Source organism: Protopterus annectens, chromosome 12.part0 (assembly GCF_019279795.1).
Source record: "Protopterus annectens isolate FY-2018-M chromosome 12.part0, PAN1.0, whole genome shotgun sequence".
Classification (NCBI taxonomy): domain Eukaryota; kingdom Metazoa; phylum Chordata; order Ceratodontiformes; family Protopteridae; genus Protopterus; species Protopterus annectens.
The window spans coordinates 12,535,430-12,555,490 of record NC_056746.1 but is presented as its reverse complement, the minus strand read 5'-3'; the positions used below and the strand labels follow the sequence as shown (position 1 = coordinate 12,555,490).

Genomic DNA, 20,061 nt, shown 5'->3' with positions numbered 1-20,061 from the left:
TATAGGAAAAAAAACCTATAATATAAATTTTAACCAGTCAACATTTTTCTAATAAATGTTTATCAAACTTGCATAAATCTTTTACATATCACTTATTAACCATCTGGAATATTAAAACGTCCCATTTTAAAAACAATTCTATTTTAAAAAACATCCCTTCTCCCTGCTCTTTGCAACTTAACACTAGTCCTCTAGCCTCAAAATCATAGGATCTTAGGGTCCAATTTATGATGTAGTACATGGGTAACCAGGTCAATACTTCACAGATGCAATTGACATACTCTTCTAAAGAAGGCAAGTAAACCGTTACCTTTCTAATTAAGTACTTGTTTCCATGTTATTCTTAAAGACTTCTATAACTCAAATAGATGACCTAATGGTACAAAGAAAATAAGTTACAACTGCACTCATGCTCTTGTCTCTTGTACTCTTGTTTCTAGCTTCATAAACCTGTGTTTTCGGTCACTAATACAAACTGCAGAGTTCAGAAACGCAAGAACATGTTACCCCTTATACTTTAGGATTATAAGTACAAAAGGTTTATTTATCATAAAGGAGTTTCATCTGCAAATCCCGTATCTCAGAATTTCAACAAATAAAGATAAAGTTTGACACTTGTTAAAAGCTTAATGCCATGACTGTTCATTTAAGTGCAACCAATTTAATTTTCAATTATTTTGCGTCTATAATCCATTATAAGAGTAACTGTTGATGAATAAATTAATAGTGAATTTAAACATACATACTGGAAGTATAAAAATGTAATGTCCCAGTGCTAAATGGTGGAGCATTTGGTAGAAAGCTTTTTATTAAATTAGTGCTCACCTGATTCATGTACAGTGAATTATTTCTTGAAAGAATAGCAAAGATCAAAATACATGTATTAACTGGAACCCGTAAAAAACAGTGCTTGAAACGCCAAAGAATCTTGAAGCCACAAAAGTTCCTTAACGCTGTTTTATTAGTAAAAATAAGGTTAGCATTTTTGCTGCTCCCAACGAGTAGCTTCTTCAGAGGAAGTATGATCAAAAAGGCACCAAACTTTTTGACCATATAAATACACATACACACATTACATCACTTCCTAGTGCCTTTTTGTAAACAACAAGCACAGTTCTCAATAAAAGTTTCATAAATGGATTAATCCTCACATTAATTATAGAAAAACTATTATATCTAGTAAATCTATATATCCGTAATACTTAAAACGTTAACCACTGCACAAAATAAATTGATGTAGATGAATATACAAAAACATCTAGTGCAAAGTCTTTGAAAAAAAGACCATAACAAGCAACTCACAAGATGTATTGACTACAGATGAATAGACTCTTAAAATCAAAAGAATATATGAAAAAAAAATCTAAAACACAATAAGAATAACAATAAAAGTATGAAAACAAAAACAAAAACATTGTGGTTACCTCAAATAAGACCTATATTTTAAGACTGGGGCTATGTTGCAGCTCTCATTTAACCCAGGAATATTAAAGGCGTCCAATTTAAGTTGCCATTCTAACTCGCGATTCTCTAATAAAAGAGAAGTCGGACCACCTCTGATCGTAGTAGGTATGTGATCTATACCCATAGGTATGTGATCTACACCCATAAATAAAAAACTATGTCCTTTGTTGTTTACAATATGCTTTGCTAGTGCATTATCGCATTTACTGTTTTTTATGGCATAACAGTGTTGGTAGATACGTTCTCTAAATTTCCTGTCGGTTTTACCGACGTAAAAGGCTGAGCAGCAAACACAAAGTGCCACATAAATAATTGATTTTGTTTCACAATTGATTTTGAAATTGATATCATATTTGTTCTGCCTGATACTAAAAGTACTACCTGTGCGTATTACATTGCACCAGTTGCATGAGCCGCAACTAAAACAACCTTTAAGTCTATTAAGGAGGTTATATTCAGACCTCTTTTGTAATGTCTCTTTGATATTACTACCTCTTTTGTACACTATTCTAGGTTTTGTCCCCAGTTTCTCAACTAAAAGTGAGTTGCAAGTAATGAAGTACCAGTTCTTTTGAATTATTCCAGAAATCTGTTTAGAATTCGTTAAATGTAGTAATAAAGCTCAAGGGATACTTCATGGCGATCATTTCTGAATTAGTATTTTGGGAAGGGCTAGTAGGGGAGTTGGAAGTAGACAGTACCTCTCCTGTGTCTAAAATGTCCACATTTTCATAATTAAGTAATGGTTTATAGAAACCCCTAGATCTCTTAGATTCAACCTCACATATTAAGTCATCAATAGTACCTTGTGGGTATCCACGATTGACGAATAAGTCTTTTAGGAATGAACATTCTACCACAAAATCTGAAAGCTCACTACACATCCTTACCGCCCTAACTAACTGCCCTTTAACAATAGCTCTCTTTAGTTTGAAAGGGTGAGAGCTCGTGAAGTGCAGGAAGGAGTTAACATATGTGTCCTTCCTAAAAATGATGGATTTAAATTTGGAATTAATTCGATCTTTAGTCAGTTTCACATCAAGATAATCAATCTCTTCACTGGCAAATCGATATGTGAATTTGAGGAAGGGTGTAGTTTGGTTAAGATGGTCGACAAATGATTGTGCCAAAATTGCATCCCCTTTAAAGAGAATGAAGACATCATCAAGAAAGCGGGTGTAGTAGCATATTTTTTCTTTCCAACCTGGGTGATTGAAAACAAAGTGTTTCTCCCAGTAGGCCATGAACATATTCGCTACACTGGCTCCACAGGGGGAGCCCATTGCTACCCCCTGTTTTTGAATGTAAAATTCCTTCTCAAAGATGAAAAAATTGGAAGACAGGACAATGTCAAGGAGCTCCGTAACATTGTCAATTTCATTTGTAGGAGCCTTTAATTCCTTTAATAACAACCCCAACCATTCAATGGCCTCCTGGTGGGGTATAGAGGTATACAAATCGACGACGTCGATTGTAAGAAAGTTATGGGAGCTGTCAAAATCTATACTATTAATATTCGATAAAGACCAAGAGTCTTTACAAATACTTGGGATCAACTTGAAGTATTTGGAGAGCAAAAAGTCAATGTATTTAGAGCAAGGGTAGGAGATAGAAGACCTCCCATCCACTAATGCTCTCATAGGCGGGTCCCTAAGGTTTTTATGGACCTTGGGTATGCCAAACATAACTGGAATTCTGGGTTGGGAAATGTCAATATACTTAAGTGTCCAAATCAATTCTACTGTCGATAAATAAATCCCTGTAATAACCTCTCAGTCTGTTGATACAAACATTCATTTCATTAAGCGAGGAAATTTCATAAGCTGGAGAATCAAGGACTGAGAGCATTCTTTCCGTATATTGAGTTTTTTCAAAAATAACTAACCCTCCCCCCTTATCAGGTTTTATAACCCTGACAGAAGAACCGCGTAAGCGATTAAGAGCTAGCAGTTGTTCTCTTGTGATATTGAATTTATTCATTGTAGACGGATGGGTTTTATCCATATACCTGATGTCAAGTTCGCATGCATTTTCAAACATGCGCAAGGCAACATGTAAGGGGGGATTAAAAGAACTGGATAGTTTCAGACAGTTAATTGAACTGTCTGTAAAATTATTGAAAAGGAGTTAACATACAACAGGTTAGTAACCATTCCTTAAAATGTGGCTATGATGCACTGGAGGCTTCATTTAGATCAGCCATGACTGGCACAGTGATAAGAAGACATGCATGGCTGAAGGAACAGGTCTTACCGGATCATGTTAAAGCTAAGTTATTAGATGCCCCTATGGATAAGGCCAGTTTGTTTGGTACATCTGCCCAGCAGGTAATGAAGAAAATGGAAGAAAAGGCAAAATCTGTACAAACGGTTAAAGATTTCTTGCAGGTTCAGCCCCCAAGGTTTAGCAGGAACTGGCCTGCCAAAAATTGGTCCTTTCCTGACTCCACAAGATCCCAAAGGGGCAGGAATAGACGTTCCAGAGGCAGAAATCAATCCAGAGGGGTGCCTACAGAGGACGACAGTGGCAAGGTAATAACAGAGGCACAGACACAGCCAATACCACTACAACAGCACAGTGACTTGATTCTAACGCCGCCTACCAGGGAACAAATAGCAGCACCATTAGGCGGAAAATTAACCTTATTTTCGAAGAACTGGCACTATATCACAAAAGACAAGTGGATTTTGCAAACCATAGACCAAGGTTACCGGTTCCACTTCCACACTTTACCAGTCAAAAGAGGAATGCCAAACCTGCCTCCAAATCAAAAAACAGAAGCTCTACAGCAGATAATGCAATTAACAAAGATGAGAGCTGTGGAAAGAGTGCCAATAACAGAACAAGGCAAAGGATTCTACTCCAGACTATTCCTAGTTCCAAGAAAGGAAAAAGTTGGAGACCTATTCTCGACCTGTCCACCTTAAATACATACATCATTGTCCCAAAATTCAAAATGCTGACCCTACAGCAACTTCTTCCCATGCTGGGCAAGGAGGGTTGGCTGGTAACTCTAGATCTCAAGGAGGCATACCTGCACGTCCCCATTCGACCAATTTGCAGAAGATACCTCAGATTTCTTGCAGGATCAGAGCACTATCAATTCTCAGCATTGCCCTTTGGCTTATCTACTGCGCCCAGAGTATTCACAAAATGCCTGGCATCAGTAATGCACTGCAGACTACAGGGAATCCATATCTATCCATACCTGGACGACTGCCTGCTACAAGGGGACAACAAAAGCAAGCTGATAACAGATTTACAAAGGGTCATTTACTTGCTACAAGCACTGGGATACACAGTCAATTTACAAAAGTCAAGGCTGATACCATCCCAAACAAGGACATTCTTGGGCTGAATTGGACACAGTAAAACAAATGGCATTCCTAACTGCAGAAAAACAAAAAGAACTCCCTCTTTACTTCTTGGCACTAACAAGACAGAACAAGCTAACAGCAAGAAAAGTTCTGCAGGCCTTGGACTTCATGGCATCCTGCATAATCTTGGTTCCACATGCCAGACTACATATGAGAAAACTACAGTGGTACCTAAAGAATTTATGGTCCCAACACAGGCACAGCCTAGAAGCAGAAATTCCACTAATCCCATGCCTAAAACAGGAGTTCCTATGGTGGGCTCAAGCATGCCAGTCAAACCCAGGCCTACCCCTTCACAACTATCAAGCAAGCCAAACCATCACAACAGACGCCTCAGACCTAGGATGGGGGCTCACATGCTGGACAAATGCGTACAAGGATTGTGGACGAGGACCAGCTTCACCTGCACATCAACCTAAAAGAAATGCTGGCAGTAAAACTGGCAATCCAAAAATTCAGACCATTTCTCAAAGAAGGCCATTTGATGATAAGGACAGACAACACCACAGTCATGTGGTACATCAACAAACAGGGAGGCACTCATTCATACCCCCTATGCAGAATGACTTTGGACCTTTGGAACCTGGCACTCAGCTACAACATCCAGTTATAGGCAATATTTGTACCAGGAAAGGAGAATACTCTAGCAGACATGTTAAGCAGAACCACCTCGGATGCTCACGAATGGATGCTACACCCGGACATCTTCAAGACCATCTCAAAGAAATGGGGAATGCCACAGATAGATCTATTCACTTCCCCTCTCAATCACCAGCTCAAAAAATTCTGCACAAGGACATTCCACCCACTTGCATGGAAAGTGGACTCGCTCTCCTTCAGCTGGAAAGGTCTGACAGCATATGCATTCCCACCTCTTCCCTTGATACACAAGGTATTACTAAAAATCAAGGAGGAATGTCCAAGGATAACCCTGATAGCTCCAAACTGGCCAAGACATCACTGGTACCCATTGCTGAGGAGCATGTCTCGGGACAAAATGTGGTCAATACCCCTGATGCCTTTGATGTTAACTCAGAACAACTACAGCATCATGCATCCAAACCTAAAAACGTTGCAACTGACTGCATGGAACATCACATAGCAGCAACTAATCCAGAACTTTCCCAAAGGGTTAAAGACATTATCCTTGAAGCCCGCAGACCTTCAACAAGAAGGAACTATGCAGGAAAATGGAAAAGGTTTGTCATTTGGAGTGCTGAAAGAGGAAAAGATGTGTCAATATAGATATTGCTAACATTCTGGAGTATTTGGCAGAGCTTCTACATACAGGCCTGTCCTATTCCTCCATCAAGATACATGCATCAGCTATTTCAGCAGAATACAGCTTTGATCCACCTGTCTTTTCACATCCTTTACTCGGGCAGTTCCTCAGAGGGATCAAGAATGTAAAACCTCCTAGGAAACCACCATTGCCAGCTTGGGATTTGAACTTTGTGCTAGAAAAGTTGACACTGCACCTTTTGAACCAGCAGCAACAGCAGACCTGCAGCATCTATCGTGGAAAACTGCTTTCCTACTGGCAATAACCTCAGCAAGGAGGGTTTCTGAACTTCAGGCCCTAATGGCAGTACAACCCTTCCTAATCTTCCACCAAGATAGAGTGTCCATGAGGACTAATCCTACATTTTATGCCTAAGGTGGTATCCAGAGTGTCTTTAAACCAGGCAATCCACCTACCTACCTTCTTCCCCAACCCACAAAACAGAGGGGAAAGAATGCTGCATACCTTGGATGTACATAGACAGCTACGCTACTACCTGGACAGAACAAAAAATAACAGAAAAACTGACCAGCTTTTTGTAGCCTATGCAACAGGAAGGGAAGGAAAAGCTATTTCCAAACAGACAATCTCCAAATGGATAGGAAATTGCATACGATTCTTTTACTCCTTCCATGGAAAACCAATTCCACAGAACATAAGGCCTCATTCTACAAGGGCAACAGCCACTACCACAGCCTTCTTACGAGGAGTGGCAACCAAGGACATTATTGAGGCGGCTACTTGGACCTCCGTGCATACATTTGCCAAGCATTATAATCTACCTCTGTATTCCAGATCCCGAGCAGGGTTTGCCACTGCTGTACTGCAAGGGATCCTAACCACACCATAATCTATTCTTCCTCCTCCCCTAGTTGGCTATGGTATTCTACCCAGTTGTTATGACTGCAGATGCATCCATGAAGGACATAGTACAGTTTTGTACCTACCATAAATGTAGATGTCCGAACTGGATAGCATCTGCAGTCAGGATTACCCTCCCTCCTTCCCCTCTGTGGTACTCCTAGTATTTACCCTCCTAATAGCTAGCTGGCGGGGGGAGTCTCTTATGGTGTATTTGTATATATGTACATACATGCTTATTTTTTGTGTTTGCCTTCTATCTTTTGGAAACATTGGCATTTACCCAAAATTTAGCCTTCCAAGAGGGCAACTGGCATCTGGGGCAAGAAACACTGAGGAAAATGGCGTCGGCTGATGCCTTTATACCCGAAGACCAGCAGAGATGACGTCGGGTGAAGTGCGACATCAGCCGAAGCCGGACCCGGACTTTGGAATCCGGACGACCGAAGGGCTGCCTGACGACAGGACAACCCAGTTGTTATGACTGCAGATGCTATCCAGTTCGGACATCTACATTTATGGTAGGTACAAAACTGTACTTTACCTCTTATACTTTAGGATTATAAGTACAAAAGGTTTATTTATCATAAAGGAGTTTCATCTGCAAATCTCGTATCTCAGAATTTCAACAAATAAAGATAAAGTTTGACACTTGTTAAAAGCTTAATGCCATGACTGTTCATTTTTAAGTGCAACCAATTTAATTTTCAATTATTTTGCGTCTATAATCCATTATAAGAGTAACTGCTGATGAATAAATTAATAGTGAATTTAAACATACATACTGGAAGTATAAAAATGTAATGTCCCAGTGCTAAATGGTGGAGCATTTGGTAGAAAGCTTTTTATTAAATTAGTGCTCACCTGATTCATGTACAGTGAATTATTTCTTGAAAGAATAGCAAAGATCAAAATACATGTATTAACTGGAACCCCAGTGATGCAATGCATTTTAGCATGCTAGAGCATCTATCTACGGAGTAATCATATGGTGCAGTGTCCGGATGTGGTGCCGGCGATGAGTTTTGTAAGGTACATTTGAGAAAATGATGCATCTTATCTGACCTTGCTACCCTTTTGTGATCTACTGAAATACCTGTGCCTTGAACTAGGAGATTTTCTCCTAGCCGAGTAGCTGCTAACGTGCAATGATAGGAATACAGTGTAGTTACAAAACTCACATGGTAACTAAATATGTACATTCATTTTCCACAGTCACTACATAAGATGCAATACACTGTAAAGCTGCTTACAGTACGCAATTATGTTTGAATACTTTGCCACCTTTATAGTGGGCTACAATAATGCAAGGCCCCACATCTGTTAAATGTATTAAAAATGAATCAAATATATTTAAAATGAATCTGTAGCAGTAAATCCATCAAACCACAAATGGCAGAGTTTTTAAGATTAAGCGACTGCCAAGATGTGAGATGTCAAGGATTCAAATAATGAAAATAAGAATATTAAATAAAGGAATTTACAGGTTGTATGACTTTATTCCATCAAGAAATCCATTTTCCTGTTTTATTAGCGGTGTCTTGTTGCTGCTGATCTCATCTGGGTTGCTGTTGTGAATAAATGCTGTGTATTGACTACATTTAAACTGTATTCAACAAAAACTGTATTCAACAAAAACAGGTTAAAGTGAGAAAGCTACAGCAGATATTCAGTTTTACTTTTAAAATTTGCTTGTGATCACACAAGATGGATAGAATAAAACTGTTAGAGAAAACTTCACAGTTTTAAAGCAAGTAGTACAATTCAAGTCTATGACAATAGATTGAAAAATAATTTCCGTAAATGGCATATAGATAGAAAATGGTCAGATCAAAATCTGTTTTGTGGGGGGGGGGGCTGCGCCCCCACACCCTCACTAAATATATATTCCAACTCCAAGATCGCACTATAGCGAGGAAAGGGCAAGTTTTCCAATCTTCACTGTACCACGATCTCACAACACCACTTTTGAATAACAGCATTTTCGATCTATATGCCATTTGCGGAAATTACTTTTTGATCGGTAGACATAGACCCACACAATTCAATACATTAAATAGCAAACTATATTCCACAGGGAGCAAACAACAACTGAAAATGCACAGAAAACGCCACAAAGTGCACCTGGACTCTCCAGTAAAGTTTAATAGTTCCACCAGTACAAGATAAAAACAGTTCTATTGCAAGTGTGTTAAAATTGAAAGCTTTGGAAAGATAAATTGTTAGCCTAGGTTTTAAGAAGTGTTTTACATATTTTGAATATCTGGATATATACATATATTTATGTTTTTATTACACATGTATTTTTAACATCCTTGCGTAAAGTTTCTTTTCACAATTGACTTAAGGGGGGGTGTTCCTTTTGAAATAAGAAAAAAGAAGGGGTGGTTATGGATTTACTAGACTGAGTTAATTTCATGTGGGATCTTGAAGGTCACATGATTTAGTGAGAATTTATATGTCGGTGAATGAAATAGTAAAGGTTGTACATTTTTCAGAGGAAGTCCTGAATATACAGGATGAAAGCACTTTATTTGGAATTGCTTTTATTGGAAGCGTTTTTGTCTTGTACTGTTGGAACTATTCAACGTTATTGGAGGGTCCAGGTGGACTTTGTTGCATTTTTTGTGCATTTGCAATACATTAAATAGTTAAAAATACATACTACAACCACCAACTAAGTCAATAAAATATTAAATAAGACAATAACTTTTACAGACATCCTGTAAAACTGTGACTATTACTGATGTCTAATGCCTATGATAACATCTATAAATCAGACTGCTGCAGAAACAAAATCAGAGCAGCGCTATTATAGTAAAGCACCTCTTTAAGTTGGTAACTATCCAAATACTGTAATTATTATACCAACTTAAAATATTTAATTAATATGAAGATAAATTATAGTAATTTGCTGAAATAAATAAAATACTATTAGGCTACTACTATGCTTCATAAGAGGATTCCTATTAGACTAATCACTGCTACTAAAAAACTGTACATTACTCAAAGAATATATAATGTGAGAAGTGGTTATTAATATTATTAAATACATTTATAGAAATCAAAAGATTTTACATTCTAATCTGTTTTGCTTCCCAGAAAATTAAGGCAATATTTCAGAACAGCAACACAACTATACAAATAAGTCACTTCTTTTCTTTTAATTTTTTGCTGTTCTTTTCTTTGTTTAGCCATTTCTAGTTGCTTATTTCTTTTTTTTTTTTTTTTTTTTTTTTTTTGTTTTTTTCTTTTTTCTTTTCCTTATTGGAGACCAGTCCATTTCTTTAGATTTGTCTAAACATTTGTTCTGAGTAAAATTCAAGGCTTCAAGAATATTAAAGGTTTTTTGTCCCTCAGGAAGAAGAATCTTAATTCTTCTTGGGGAAATAAGTTGAGATTGGATGTTCATCTTTTGTCCCTTAATTAAAGGGACATATGCTTTTCTTTTGAAATCACAGATGAGAAATAATAATTGTTAAATCTGATGTCTTCCACATTTTTCAAGAGCAGAGTATTTTGTTTCAGGATAAATTCAACGTGGATTTAATTTTCTGGCAACCTGCCATCCAAGTCTGTAGTTGAAATCTGAACTGATTGTTAACTTTATTCAATAAATCCAGTTGTTTCTTAGTCCTTTGTTATCCATTTTTCCTTCAAGCTTATCCATTTTGACTGAAAGATCCTGGATACTTGTAAGAATATTTTGTAGTTCTTTCTTCATCAAGCTCTTCTGTGAAAAAACAAACATTTAAATGGCTCATGTTTGGATCTGTTTAAACAATTTCTGACAGGAAAATGAGTTAGAAAAATTCAAAAAACAAGATTTCTTTCAAAAATGGTTTGCAATATTAGTTTAGATAGAATTAATCATTCCCAAGCAGTAACAAATCCTGTCAGAAAAACTGAAGAGAAGCAGAGCAAAATTATTATGCTGCTAACTGTTGACTGTCTTGGCCACGCCCCAACAACATTTTTTGGAATACATTTCAGACTTGTATCCTGCATGCACACATTATTTGGCAGGCTGATCTTGTATGTAACTGCAGCTTCTCATCTCTGTTTGGACCCATATTGCATTTTCCCAGATTTTTAATTTCAGTAAAAACAAAAAATCAAAGTCAAGAAACTGTGTACATTTTCATTCTTAATCCCTGAATCCCTTTTAACTCACAGCAAATGCACACAACTTGATACTGTCATTTATTTGTGTTAGGATTTTCAGTCAACAGTTTGGCATAATACATAGACGAAAATAAGGTGCTTACAAATTCAAAGGTATAAATTGTATGATCAAGAAAAATTGTTTTAGTTGCAGATGTTCTTTTGTACTTGATAGAACCAGAGAGCATTAGGGTTGTGAACATTTTTAGTCTTTTCAGAATATAAAATTAAGACAAAAGAAAGGCTATTGCAGTAAACTGTGAACACCCGACTCTTGGGTCAGCAATACCCATATTTATGGGGACATGATAAAATTAAGTATTTAGGTGTAGGGATTTAAAAAGATTCTATTGTGGCAGCTAAGGATAGGGGTGGAAAAGACTAAACAAAGATACTAGAAAAATTGAAAAGCTGGAAGCTTTTGATTGTGGATATAAATAGTAAGATGCAAATGGTAAATATGGTTTTAGTTCCTTTAGTTTTGTATACAAGCCAGGCATATTATTAATGAGAGGTGAAGTGGACCATAATAAACAAAAATGAAAACTGTGTTTGGATTAACTAAAAGCAAACTATTTAGCCACTAAAGTGAAAGATAAGCACTTTCAGCTACTAAACTGATTCTAAGAGCTGTAGACTTCTTCATATTAAGTTTAATGCCGGGGTAACAGTGTTGTTAACTTGCACAAATTAGCTAGGTAAAAAATTAAATGTTAGTAACTATTTATGGTTAGTAAGAACAAATATGCAAAGCTGCTTAACACTAGTAAGCTCTGCTGAAGTAAATATGTAAGATTGTAAGCTATTTAAAACTAAATATTAGAGATTATAACTAGAATTTGGTGGACTGACTAATAAAAGGCTTGTGGAGTTCATAAATGTGTATCTTGTGTGCATAACTATGGAGACATTAAATGCAATTTATATAGTCTATATAAAAATGTATTTGAATTCATTGAAGATGACCTTTAGGCCAGAAATGAAGTTTGAAGTGCAAGTGCATGTACAGATGTTTTAAAGTAGATTATCGCAAGACTAAATGTAGAAATAACTTTGTGTATGCAAACACATTTTTGGAAAAATATGAAAAATTAGGGAAAAGGAAGTAGTGTCCTTAATAGTTCAAAGAATAAACCCCAAATGTACTCTTTCAGTGAACCATTTAAAAGTAAATGTGATCATTATGAAAAATACAGTTGGTAGAAAAGGAAAGGCTTGATGTATGGTTAAGGGTGGTGACTGCATTTTTTCAAAAAGGTGATAAAAGTTGGTGTTTCCCATAAACACACAGGGGTAGAAGCAGAGCTATTGAACTGGATATTATTGTAACAATCCATTGCTTGCAGTGTGCTTGGGGTTTTACAGACTGTTGGTAATAGTGATTCATTGGTTGAGTCAATCATGACTTTTTTCTAATTGCGCAAGAACTCTGCCATGTGATAAGCTTCACAGATGTCATAACCGTCATTGCACATATGTAGAGCAGCATTCTAAGCATCTACTTAAGGGGGTTTGGATAGTCTGATCACCACTGTTGCATACACATTTCATGACCTCTTTGGAAGTGGTCTCCTATGGCATTTGGACATTTGTCTTTTAACACTCAATGAAGTATTGGACAGTGTGGGATACTTTGATCCACATGTCATGGTGTGTAGAAAAGGCTGTGCATCTTGTTCTTCCTGTATTTCTTGAGGTTTCCCTGCTTTGTTTCATAGAACAATTTGGGGGCTAAAAGAGAGTAGAAGGTTAGATATGCATGGGCATCTTCTTAAATTTGATGAGGACACACTTGAGTTAATAAAACACGGACATCTTGTGGAAGTATGTAAGGCAGTCAGTTTCAATCCTGAAGAGATTATTTTGCAGCAAACATTTGAGAAGTCTTCTTAATTATTTCAAAATAAACTATCTTCATTCAGGTTTCGGGTCCTTTGTACTTTTACAGGTTAGTATAATGTGAAGCAGAGTGCATAAATTGGTCCAGCTTTTTCTTTCTTGCTGTTAGAGATATTACACAGTTGGCTGTGCCCAACTGTGCCTAACCAGCTTTGAGAGTAACCATAATCTCACTTTGGCTCAAATTATTTCCCCTCTGTATTGGGAATGGCATTATTCTGGATGCCATGCTTAACACTGGTGAATGCTAACTATTATCTTGAAGACTTCCTTGGACCTAGACTAGCTGGCTGTGTTAGGCGTATTTTTAGTATGCACTTAATGTAAGGCTCTATGGATGTGGACAGTTGTTTTGCCTCTCTGTCCATGATTTCCATTCTAATGTCGGTCGTAGACTTACTGCTGAGGCATTTGTTTTCTTGGATGATGTATGACCTCCACCTTATGTTCAGTCAGATGTGGCATCTTTGTCTTCCTGAGTCATAGTTCTGTTCATTTGAAGACCTAAATCATATGATATTGTGCGCTTAGACCAGCTTTGTGTGTGTGGGGTACGTGTAGTTTGCTGGTCTCATTCTTCCTTACAGGCACCAGTTGTAGTTGGTGAGGATTTATTTCTTGGTATTCAGTGTGCTCTTGGTGTATGCCACTGGGTATTTGGGCTTAGACCCATCTTCATATACCATTTTGTGTATATATACTGCTGCTAATAGCATACTAAAGATATATGGGCTGAGTTTTCATTGCTGTACTGAAGAGCTGTGCTTCGTATGCCCCTGCTTAGTCACTGAACTTAGTTTGACGTTTAAATGTCATCTCCTGTAAGTCTAGGACAAGATAAATAGGAATGTACTACTGAGGCCAAACCCTATCAAAACTTAGATTTGTTATGAATTCTTGTGTGAAAGGAATGACATTGAATAGAAGCCCTCTAGCTTAATCTTTTGAGGAATATTCTTTAAAATCCTTCACTCAAGTAGCTAAATTTTAGAATGTATTGAAACCTGACTGTAAAAGACCACAAATCGGCCTTAGTCACTGCTTCCTTCTTTCATCTGAGAAGAAATATTCTGAAACTCTTCATTCTTCTGGAAAAAAATCTGCCTACATTAATGTACAGTTTTTGTATTGTTGCATTTCACCTACTTTAGAGCCTTGTAACTGAGTGATTCTGAAGTTGTAACTCTGATGTGCCCAACCAGAAGAATGTCTTTGGAGAATAGACCTTGCTGCGTTGCTCCAGTGGTGCTTTAATTCCATTGACCAATAAACGGAGCAGTCTCATTCAGGTTGGATATTTACAGGGCCTGATGTACCTGGAGCTATACGTACTATTGTATACCTTGTGCAGCTGTAGCTGTACATACTACTGTATACCTTATGTACCTGTCGCTATACATGCTACTGTACACCTTATGTACCGGTAGCTATACTGTATACCTTATGTACCTGTCGCTATACATGCTACTGTACACCTTATGTACCGGTAGCTATACGTACTGTTGTATACCTTGTGTACCTGTAGCTGTACGTACTACTGTATACTCCTCCCTGTTTCACTTCCACTTAGCTTGGGACAATCCCCAGAGTTTCATATAACTAGAGTTAAGTTTTTTCTATTTTGAACTCTCTAACTTTACAAGTAAGAAGCAAGCATTGCATTTGTTTTGTCTATGACAACCTGTAGTTGTATTTAGCAGTATTTTTTTTGCTTCTTAGAAGATTACTAATGTATTTGTAGCTTTAATCTGTTATAGGACCTTGAAACTTGATGAATGGGCACTTGAACGTGAAAGTGTGTCTCTAGTCTGTGATGGCAGAAACTGCCATCTTTACAAAATTGTATTTTTCACCCACCAAGAGCTCCATTTTAACTATGGCAAGCTTGTAAGTGGCTGACTTTCAGAACTGAGTTAATATCCCCCTCACCCCCCCATTCTTGGGCACATAGTATTTATTGTAATATGTTTCTCTACTTTTATGATCTCTGTATGTTGCAATACAAAATAAAATAAACCAAGTTTGAAGCTTGGCTGTAACCATGCAGTAGGAGGGAATTTCTGTGGATTAGTTAGGTTTGCATGATTCAGTCCAGATGCAAGAGTCTTGGAAATTGGTGCCATGTTTACTTAATAATTCTTTCAGTTGTGTGCTTCACACACACAAAATGCCTTACAGAAAACCAATCTAAAAGAGCCCTGTTATTGTAGTCGAATCTCCTATCTGATCTGTATAGTAAATTTTGTTCAAGTGTTGGTGCAGACTTTTCAGGAAATTGTAATAGTGAGATTCCCTATGTTTACTTTTGTTCATACATTTAACCTTTATTAACTGGCTAAGGTGCCTTAGGCTGTTTTCCTGTGTGCCTGAGAGGTGTGCTGTAGCACAATGACCAGCTCAAGTTTGTGCAGAGCAAAAGTAAATTCTGTTTAGACAATGATTAGGGGAAAATTTTACTGCTTTTTGACTTGCCATAATTAAGTATTTATCCATAATTGCCAGCAGTTGTTTAGTGTTGTGTGCTTCATTTAAAATAGCAGTTTAATGATCTGAACATTGTTTAAACGCTGTTAACTTATGCAAATTGTATTAATCACTGTACTGCACATGTAAAATGTACTGTTGTAAGTACATTGCTCGTTTAGGAATATGCATCCCACTCTTAACAAATCTGAGCTTTCTATAATGTGCTTGGGATTAAGCAGGCATGATTTATGATCATCCAGTAATTTAAAAATCTCTCTGTAGCAGTGCCTTCAGTGCTGCAGTCAGTTGGCAGTTTTTTTTTTCTCCATCTAGTCTGCACATGGTTTGTCTGTAAGACTGGTTTCTCATACTGAGCCTGTGTAAAATAATACTGGTGGTGATATGGTACAACCTGCAGTTAAGGTTCAGTCACTTCAGAGGAAGAACATGCATGTAAATGCACTGTTTTTTCATGTAATACCATGGGGGGGGGGATCTTGTGGTTTATTTTTTAAACCTGGACATAATACTATTTTGAATAAATATTTAAAAAATAATTCTGACCACTACTTCATCTGGTGATTTATTTGATTTTGTTTGTGTTTGTGATGTGGCAGGGTAGCCAAGCAAGAGAGAGTACTTCATTTTGAGCAGTTATGATGTGTTTGTTGAGAAAGAAGTCAGACAATTAACTACCCTTTTTAGGAGTGTTGTGTCACTCCTTGCACTTTTGGGATTAATATGGAGTAGGAAAAGTGCAGTTTTCTTTCCTAAATTTAGGAAATCACACTCGGCAGTGCAGCTAGTATGGGGTAAGAGGGACAACTGCCCTGGGTGCAGAATGCTGGAGGGGGGGCACCAATCTCTATCTGTCTTTAGTGCAGTACTGGCATTTAAAAGCTGATATTACATTTGCTGCCAACCTGAGTGCAGTAGAGCTCCATGGGAGCTAAACTGTAGCATCTGCATGCCGTGTTGTAGCAAGCAGTTTTCTGTAGTTTAAAAGTAATGTTTGTTTAACTAAAGCCTGAGCTCTGTAGTGATCCTTGCAGGCATAGTATAAATTATATCAACTTGTAACAAACAGTTTAAAAGAAGAAACTCTTTTTTTTTTTTTTTTTTTTTAATAAAATATGTTGAAGGACGGTTGGCAGAGATGAGATCTAAATAGCTGAGACGTGGGGCTCATGCCATGTGTTTGGCTGTCTGGTTGGTGTGCCAGTAGAAGGAATGTCCATTTTGTGTTGAACCAGCTATGCTTCTGACCACATTATCCCTGATCTCAAACGAAGTTGAATGGATATTTTTTCTTCAGGTGAAATCTTTGACTTTTGAGTCATCACAATTGTAAAGAAAAGAACACTGTAAAACCGTGACTTAACTATTGCATTTAGTTAAGCTAAATTGTGTTGATTGTGCTACTGAGCTTTCTATTTCTCTGAATTTAACAGCATTTCAAGCCCTCTGGAAGTGCAGTACTTCACAATCCAGGATCTATGTTGTAAGTATATTGAAACAGTCACATATTTGTATTAATTTCACAGTCTTGGAGCTGTGATAGCATTTTGCAGCATAGTTGAATATCTATTTTTGCTCTTAGACTCACAGTTCAGGTGCTGTGTTGTAAGGCTATTGTAACATGGTTTCTACCAAAATCAGAAATCCGTATGCAACTGTGTTGGAAGTAGAATTTGTATAATACTGAAAATAAAATATGTTGAGCATGAATACCATAGCAGTGAAGATGAAAAAGGTAGAGTTGTAAAATTACAAATTTAGTGTGACTATGCCTTCACTTGTATCCATCATGCCAAGGATAAACTCTTAAATAGCTTAATATTGGTAATGTGTCTTACATTTTCTCCTTTTTATTGAATTTGTATTGGGGATTGTTCTTGCATATAAAACAATACAGTGACAATCCAGGACCATGTTATAAGAAAAGCTTTACAGGAGGAAAAGCCAGGGGCAGCAGTGAAATGAAACTTGTGTTCATTTAAGAAACTGGATGTTATGTGCGGTGGGATTCTAGCAAACTTGGGTAGACTAACCTGTCTACTTACAACACCTTGAAACCGGTTTGAAAGTTTTTGGGATGGCAACTTGAAAGCCATCACTTTTTAAATGTCTGGAGATGGCATGATATGAAGAATGTCCGTGTGATGTAGAGTGGTGAGAGTTAATGTACAGCCATGTGCATCCTCTATTTTTTAAGCAGTTTCATATGTTTCAGCGTCATTCTGTCCAAATTGACACCATATCAGTTGAAAATCATGCCATTTTTTCATGTCCCTGCCTAGATTCCATCAGATATAGAGAGCTAGGAGAAATTACTTTTGTTGTTACATTGATCTAGCCTTGCTGATCTTGGAGAAAAAAAGTTTGTCCAGATTACCTCATGTTCTCAAGACTCAAAATCTTGGGAATCAGTTGCTTGCTTATGTTTGATTTATTTTTCCCTTCCTGAATGTTAGACTGTGGAGTGCATATCTGATTTTGAGCTGTGTAAGGAGGCAGGGGAGGCTTGCTTCCCTACAAAAATGCTTACTTTGAACTTTGTCATGTTACATGTAATGGTTTGCTTTTGATGTTTTTAGAGGAAGGATGTGAGATACAAAAGATTGTTACACTCTCTTTATAGATTTTTTTTGTTGTTGGTAGTGTAATTGTCCTGCTTTGTATGTTTGGCAATGTAATTGTACTGCTTTGTATGTTTGGTATTGTAATTGTCCTGCTTTGTATGTGACTGTTGCACTGTAGAGAATCCTAACTTACCTCTGTTTCTCCTGCCAGTGAGTACAATAATCAGAGATGGGAGGTTACCCATGTCCATAAAGTGGAGTGTGTGGTGCCCTGGTTGAATGACACCCTCGTCTTCCTGACCATTGCTCTCCAGCTGTGTCAGCAACTGAAGGATAAGGTATTTTGTAGCCATATATTTGCATTGCTGCCTAAAATTAGCAAATTTATGAATGAATTTTACTTAACCCATTTTGCATGTTTTGTTTGCATTGCATAATGTTAAAATGTTAAATGTTCTTTACTATACAGTCCTCCGGAAAATCAAATCTGTGCTTGTCAGATAAAAAGTAACGCCTTTGGTGGTACAGCTGGGTACAGGCTAATGCATTGTACATTACATTGGTTGCTCTTTTGTAGCTGAATATTTAAAAGGTATTCATGGTAGGGAAAGAGATGGCCACTGAAGCTCCTGTGTGTATGACATACAAGTCCACTGAAACCTTCTGCTTACTCTACCCACGATTTGACTTGTTTGTTTTTGTTTGCAGACTGGGTAAATGGGCAGCAATGTTGCAGTTGTTTTGTTAAATCAATCAATATGTTTTACAATTGTAACAGACATAAACAAAGGGTAAGATCAGACTAGAGCTAGGAAACATTTTCTTAAAGTTCAAACAGCAAAATTGGATGAACCAAAAACATCTGGACTTTATTTTCAAGAAACGGATGAACTACAGTGCAAATGGAGAATCAGGTAAGAGTATACCTGACTTAAGAACATCTTATCCTGTTCCACAACTGAATACAGAGCAAGCCCTGTATACAGTTTTGAAAATAGGAATGTGTGATGGAGATGTTTGTGCAGTGTTGAAGCAGTGGTCCACAAAGAGTTTATTCCTAGGCAGTGGAAATGAAGAAGGCATACTTCCAGATAATGACAATAGATTTAATCTCCAAAAGGTGACATAGGTGTTCCTCCTGTTAGGTAAAGATATACCTTTGCAAATTTTGTTTAATACAATGTAGAAAGCTGAGAGATTACTGTAGGAAGCTTGTACCATAATGGACACGCCACACTTCATTTATGAGCTTGAGGTTCCCTTGCTTAGATTTTTTTTCCACTGGACATTCTGACTTCCTGGCTAAGGCATTGGTCAGTTTCAACAGTCTTCTGTTCATTGTTTCTTGCTCAGGAGAGATGTGTAGTCTGTAAAGGGCAATGTTGTTCCAACACAAAGGCCAAGACAATGTAATTTGAAAACTCTGCCTCTAAAGTTGAACCATCAAAATCCTTTAGTGGCAAATAACTGTGGTTTAGTTTGTGAGTAGTAATGAAGTTTGCTTTGATATTTGTAAAACTAACTTCCATTTTTTTCTGAAACAGCACTTTTTATCTGCATAATGGAATGCTGTTCATTGATAAAAATATATAAAGAGGTGACCAAGTACCCCTGTCATAAATTTAACTGATGCACAAATAGTGTGAAAAGAAATTTGCCAGCGGCTTGGCCATGGAGTACTTGGTACCAACAAAGTTCTTTTACTGAGCAGAAACTGGGTAGAGTATTCCTAGAGGAAGCTTTTAAACCCAGCACTAGTTTTCTTGGAGAGTTAAGACTGTTGTTATCCTTTCTGCATGGTATCATTGTATGGAATCTTTGGGTGGGGGAGTAGTAAACCTAGATGACTCTACTGGTTGGTAGTAGCACTGAATACTTCACTTTCACATGAAGTTGAGGTAAAGGGGATTATATATTTTTGTAAGCAGCCTACCATTGCTTCAGTTTTGAAGACCAAACTAAATTT

The 20,061-nt window shown here is 37.3% G+C and overlaps 1 protein-coding gene across 1 annotated transcript in view; it reads left to right on the top strand.

Moving 5' to 3' along the window:
• ROGDI (rogdi atypical leucine zipper) overlaps positions 1-20,061 on the top strand; it is a 309,957-nt gene that overhangs the window by 252,069 nt on the left and 37,827 nt on the right. The window contains exons 11-12 of the mRNA XM_044089055.1: positions 16,965-17,014; positions 18,307-18,433. Of these exons, the coding sequence (XP_043944990.1) occupies positions 16,965-17,014; positions 18,307-18,433 (177 nt within the window). The remainder of the gene's footprint in view (positions 1-16,964; positions 17,015-18,306; positions 18,434-20,061) is intronic.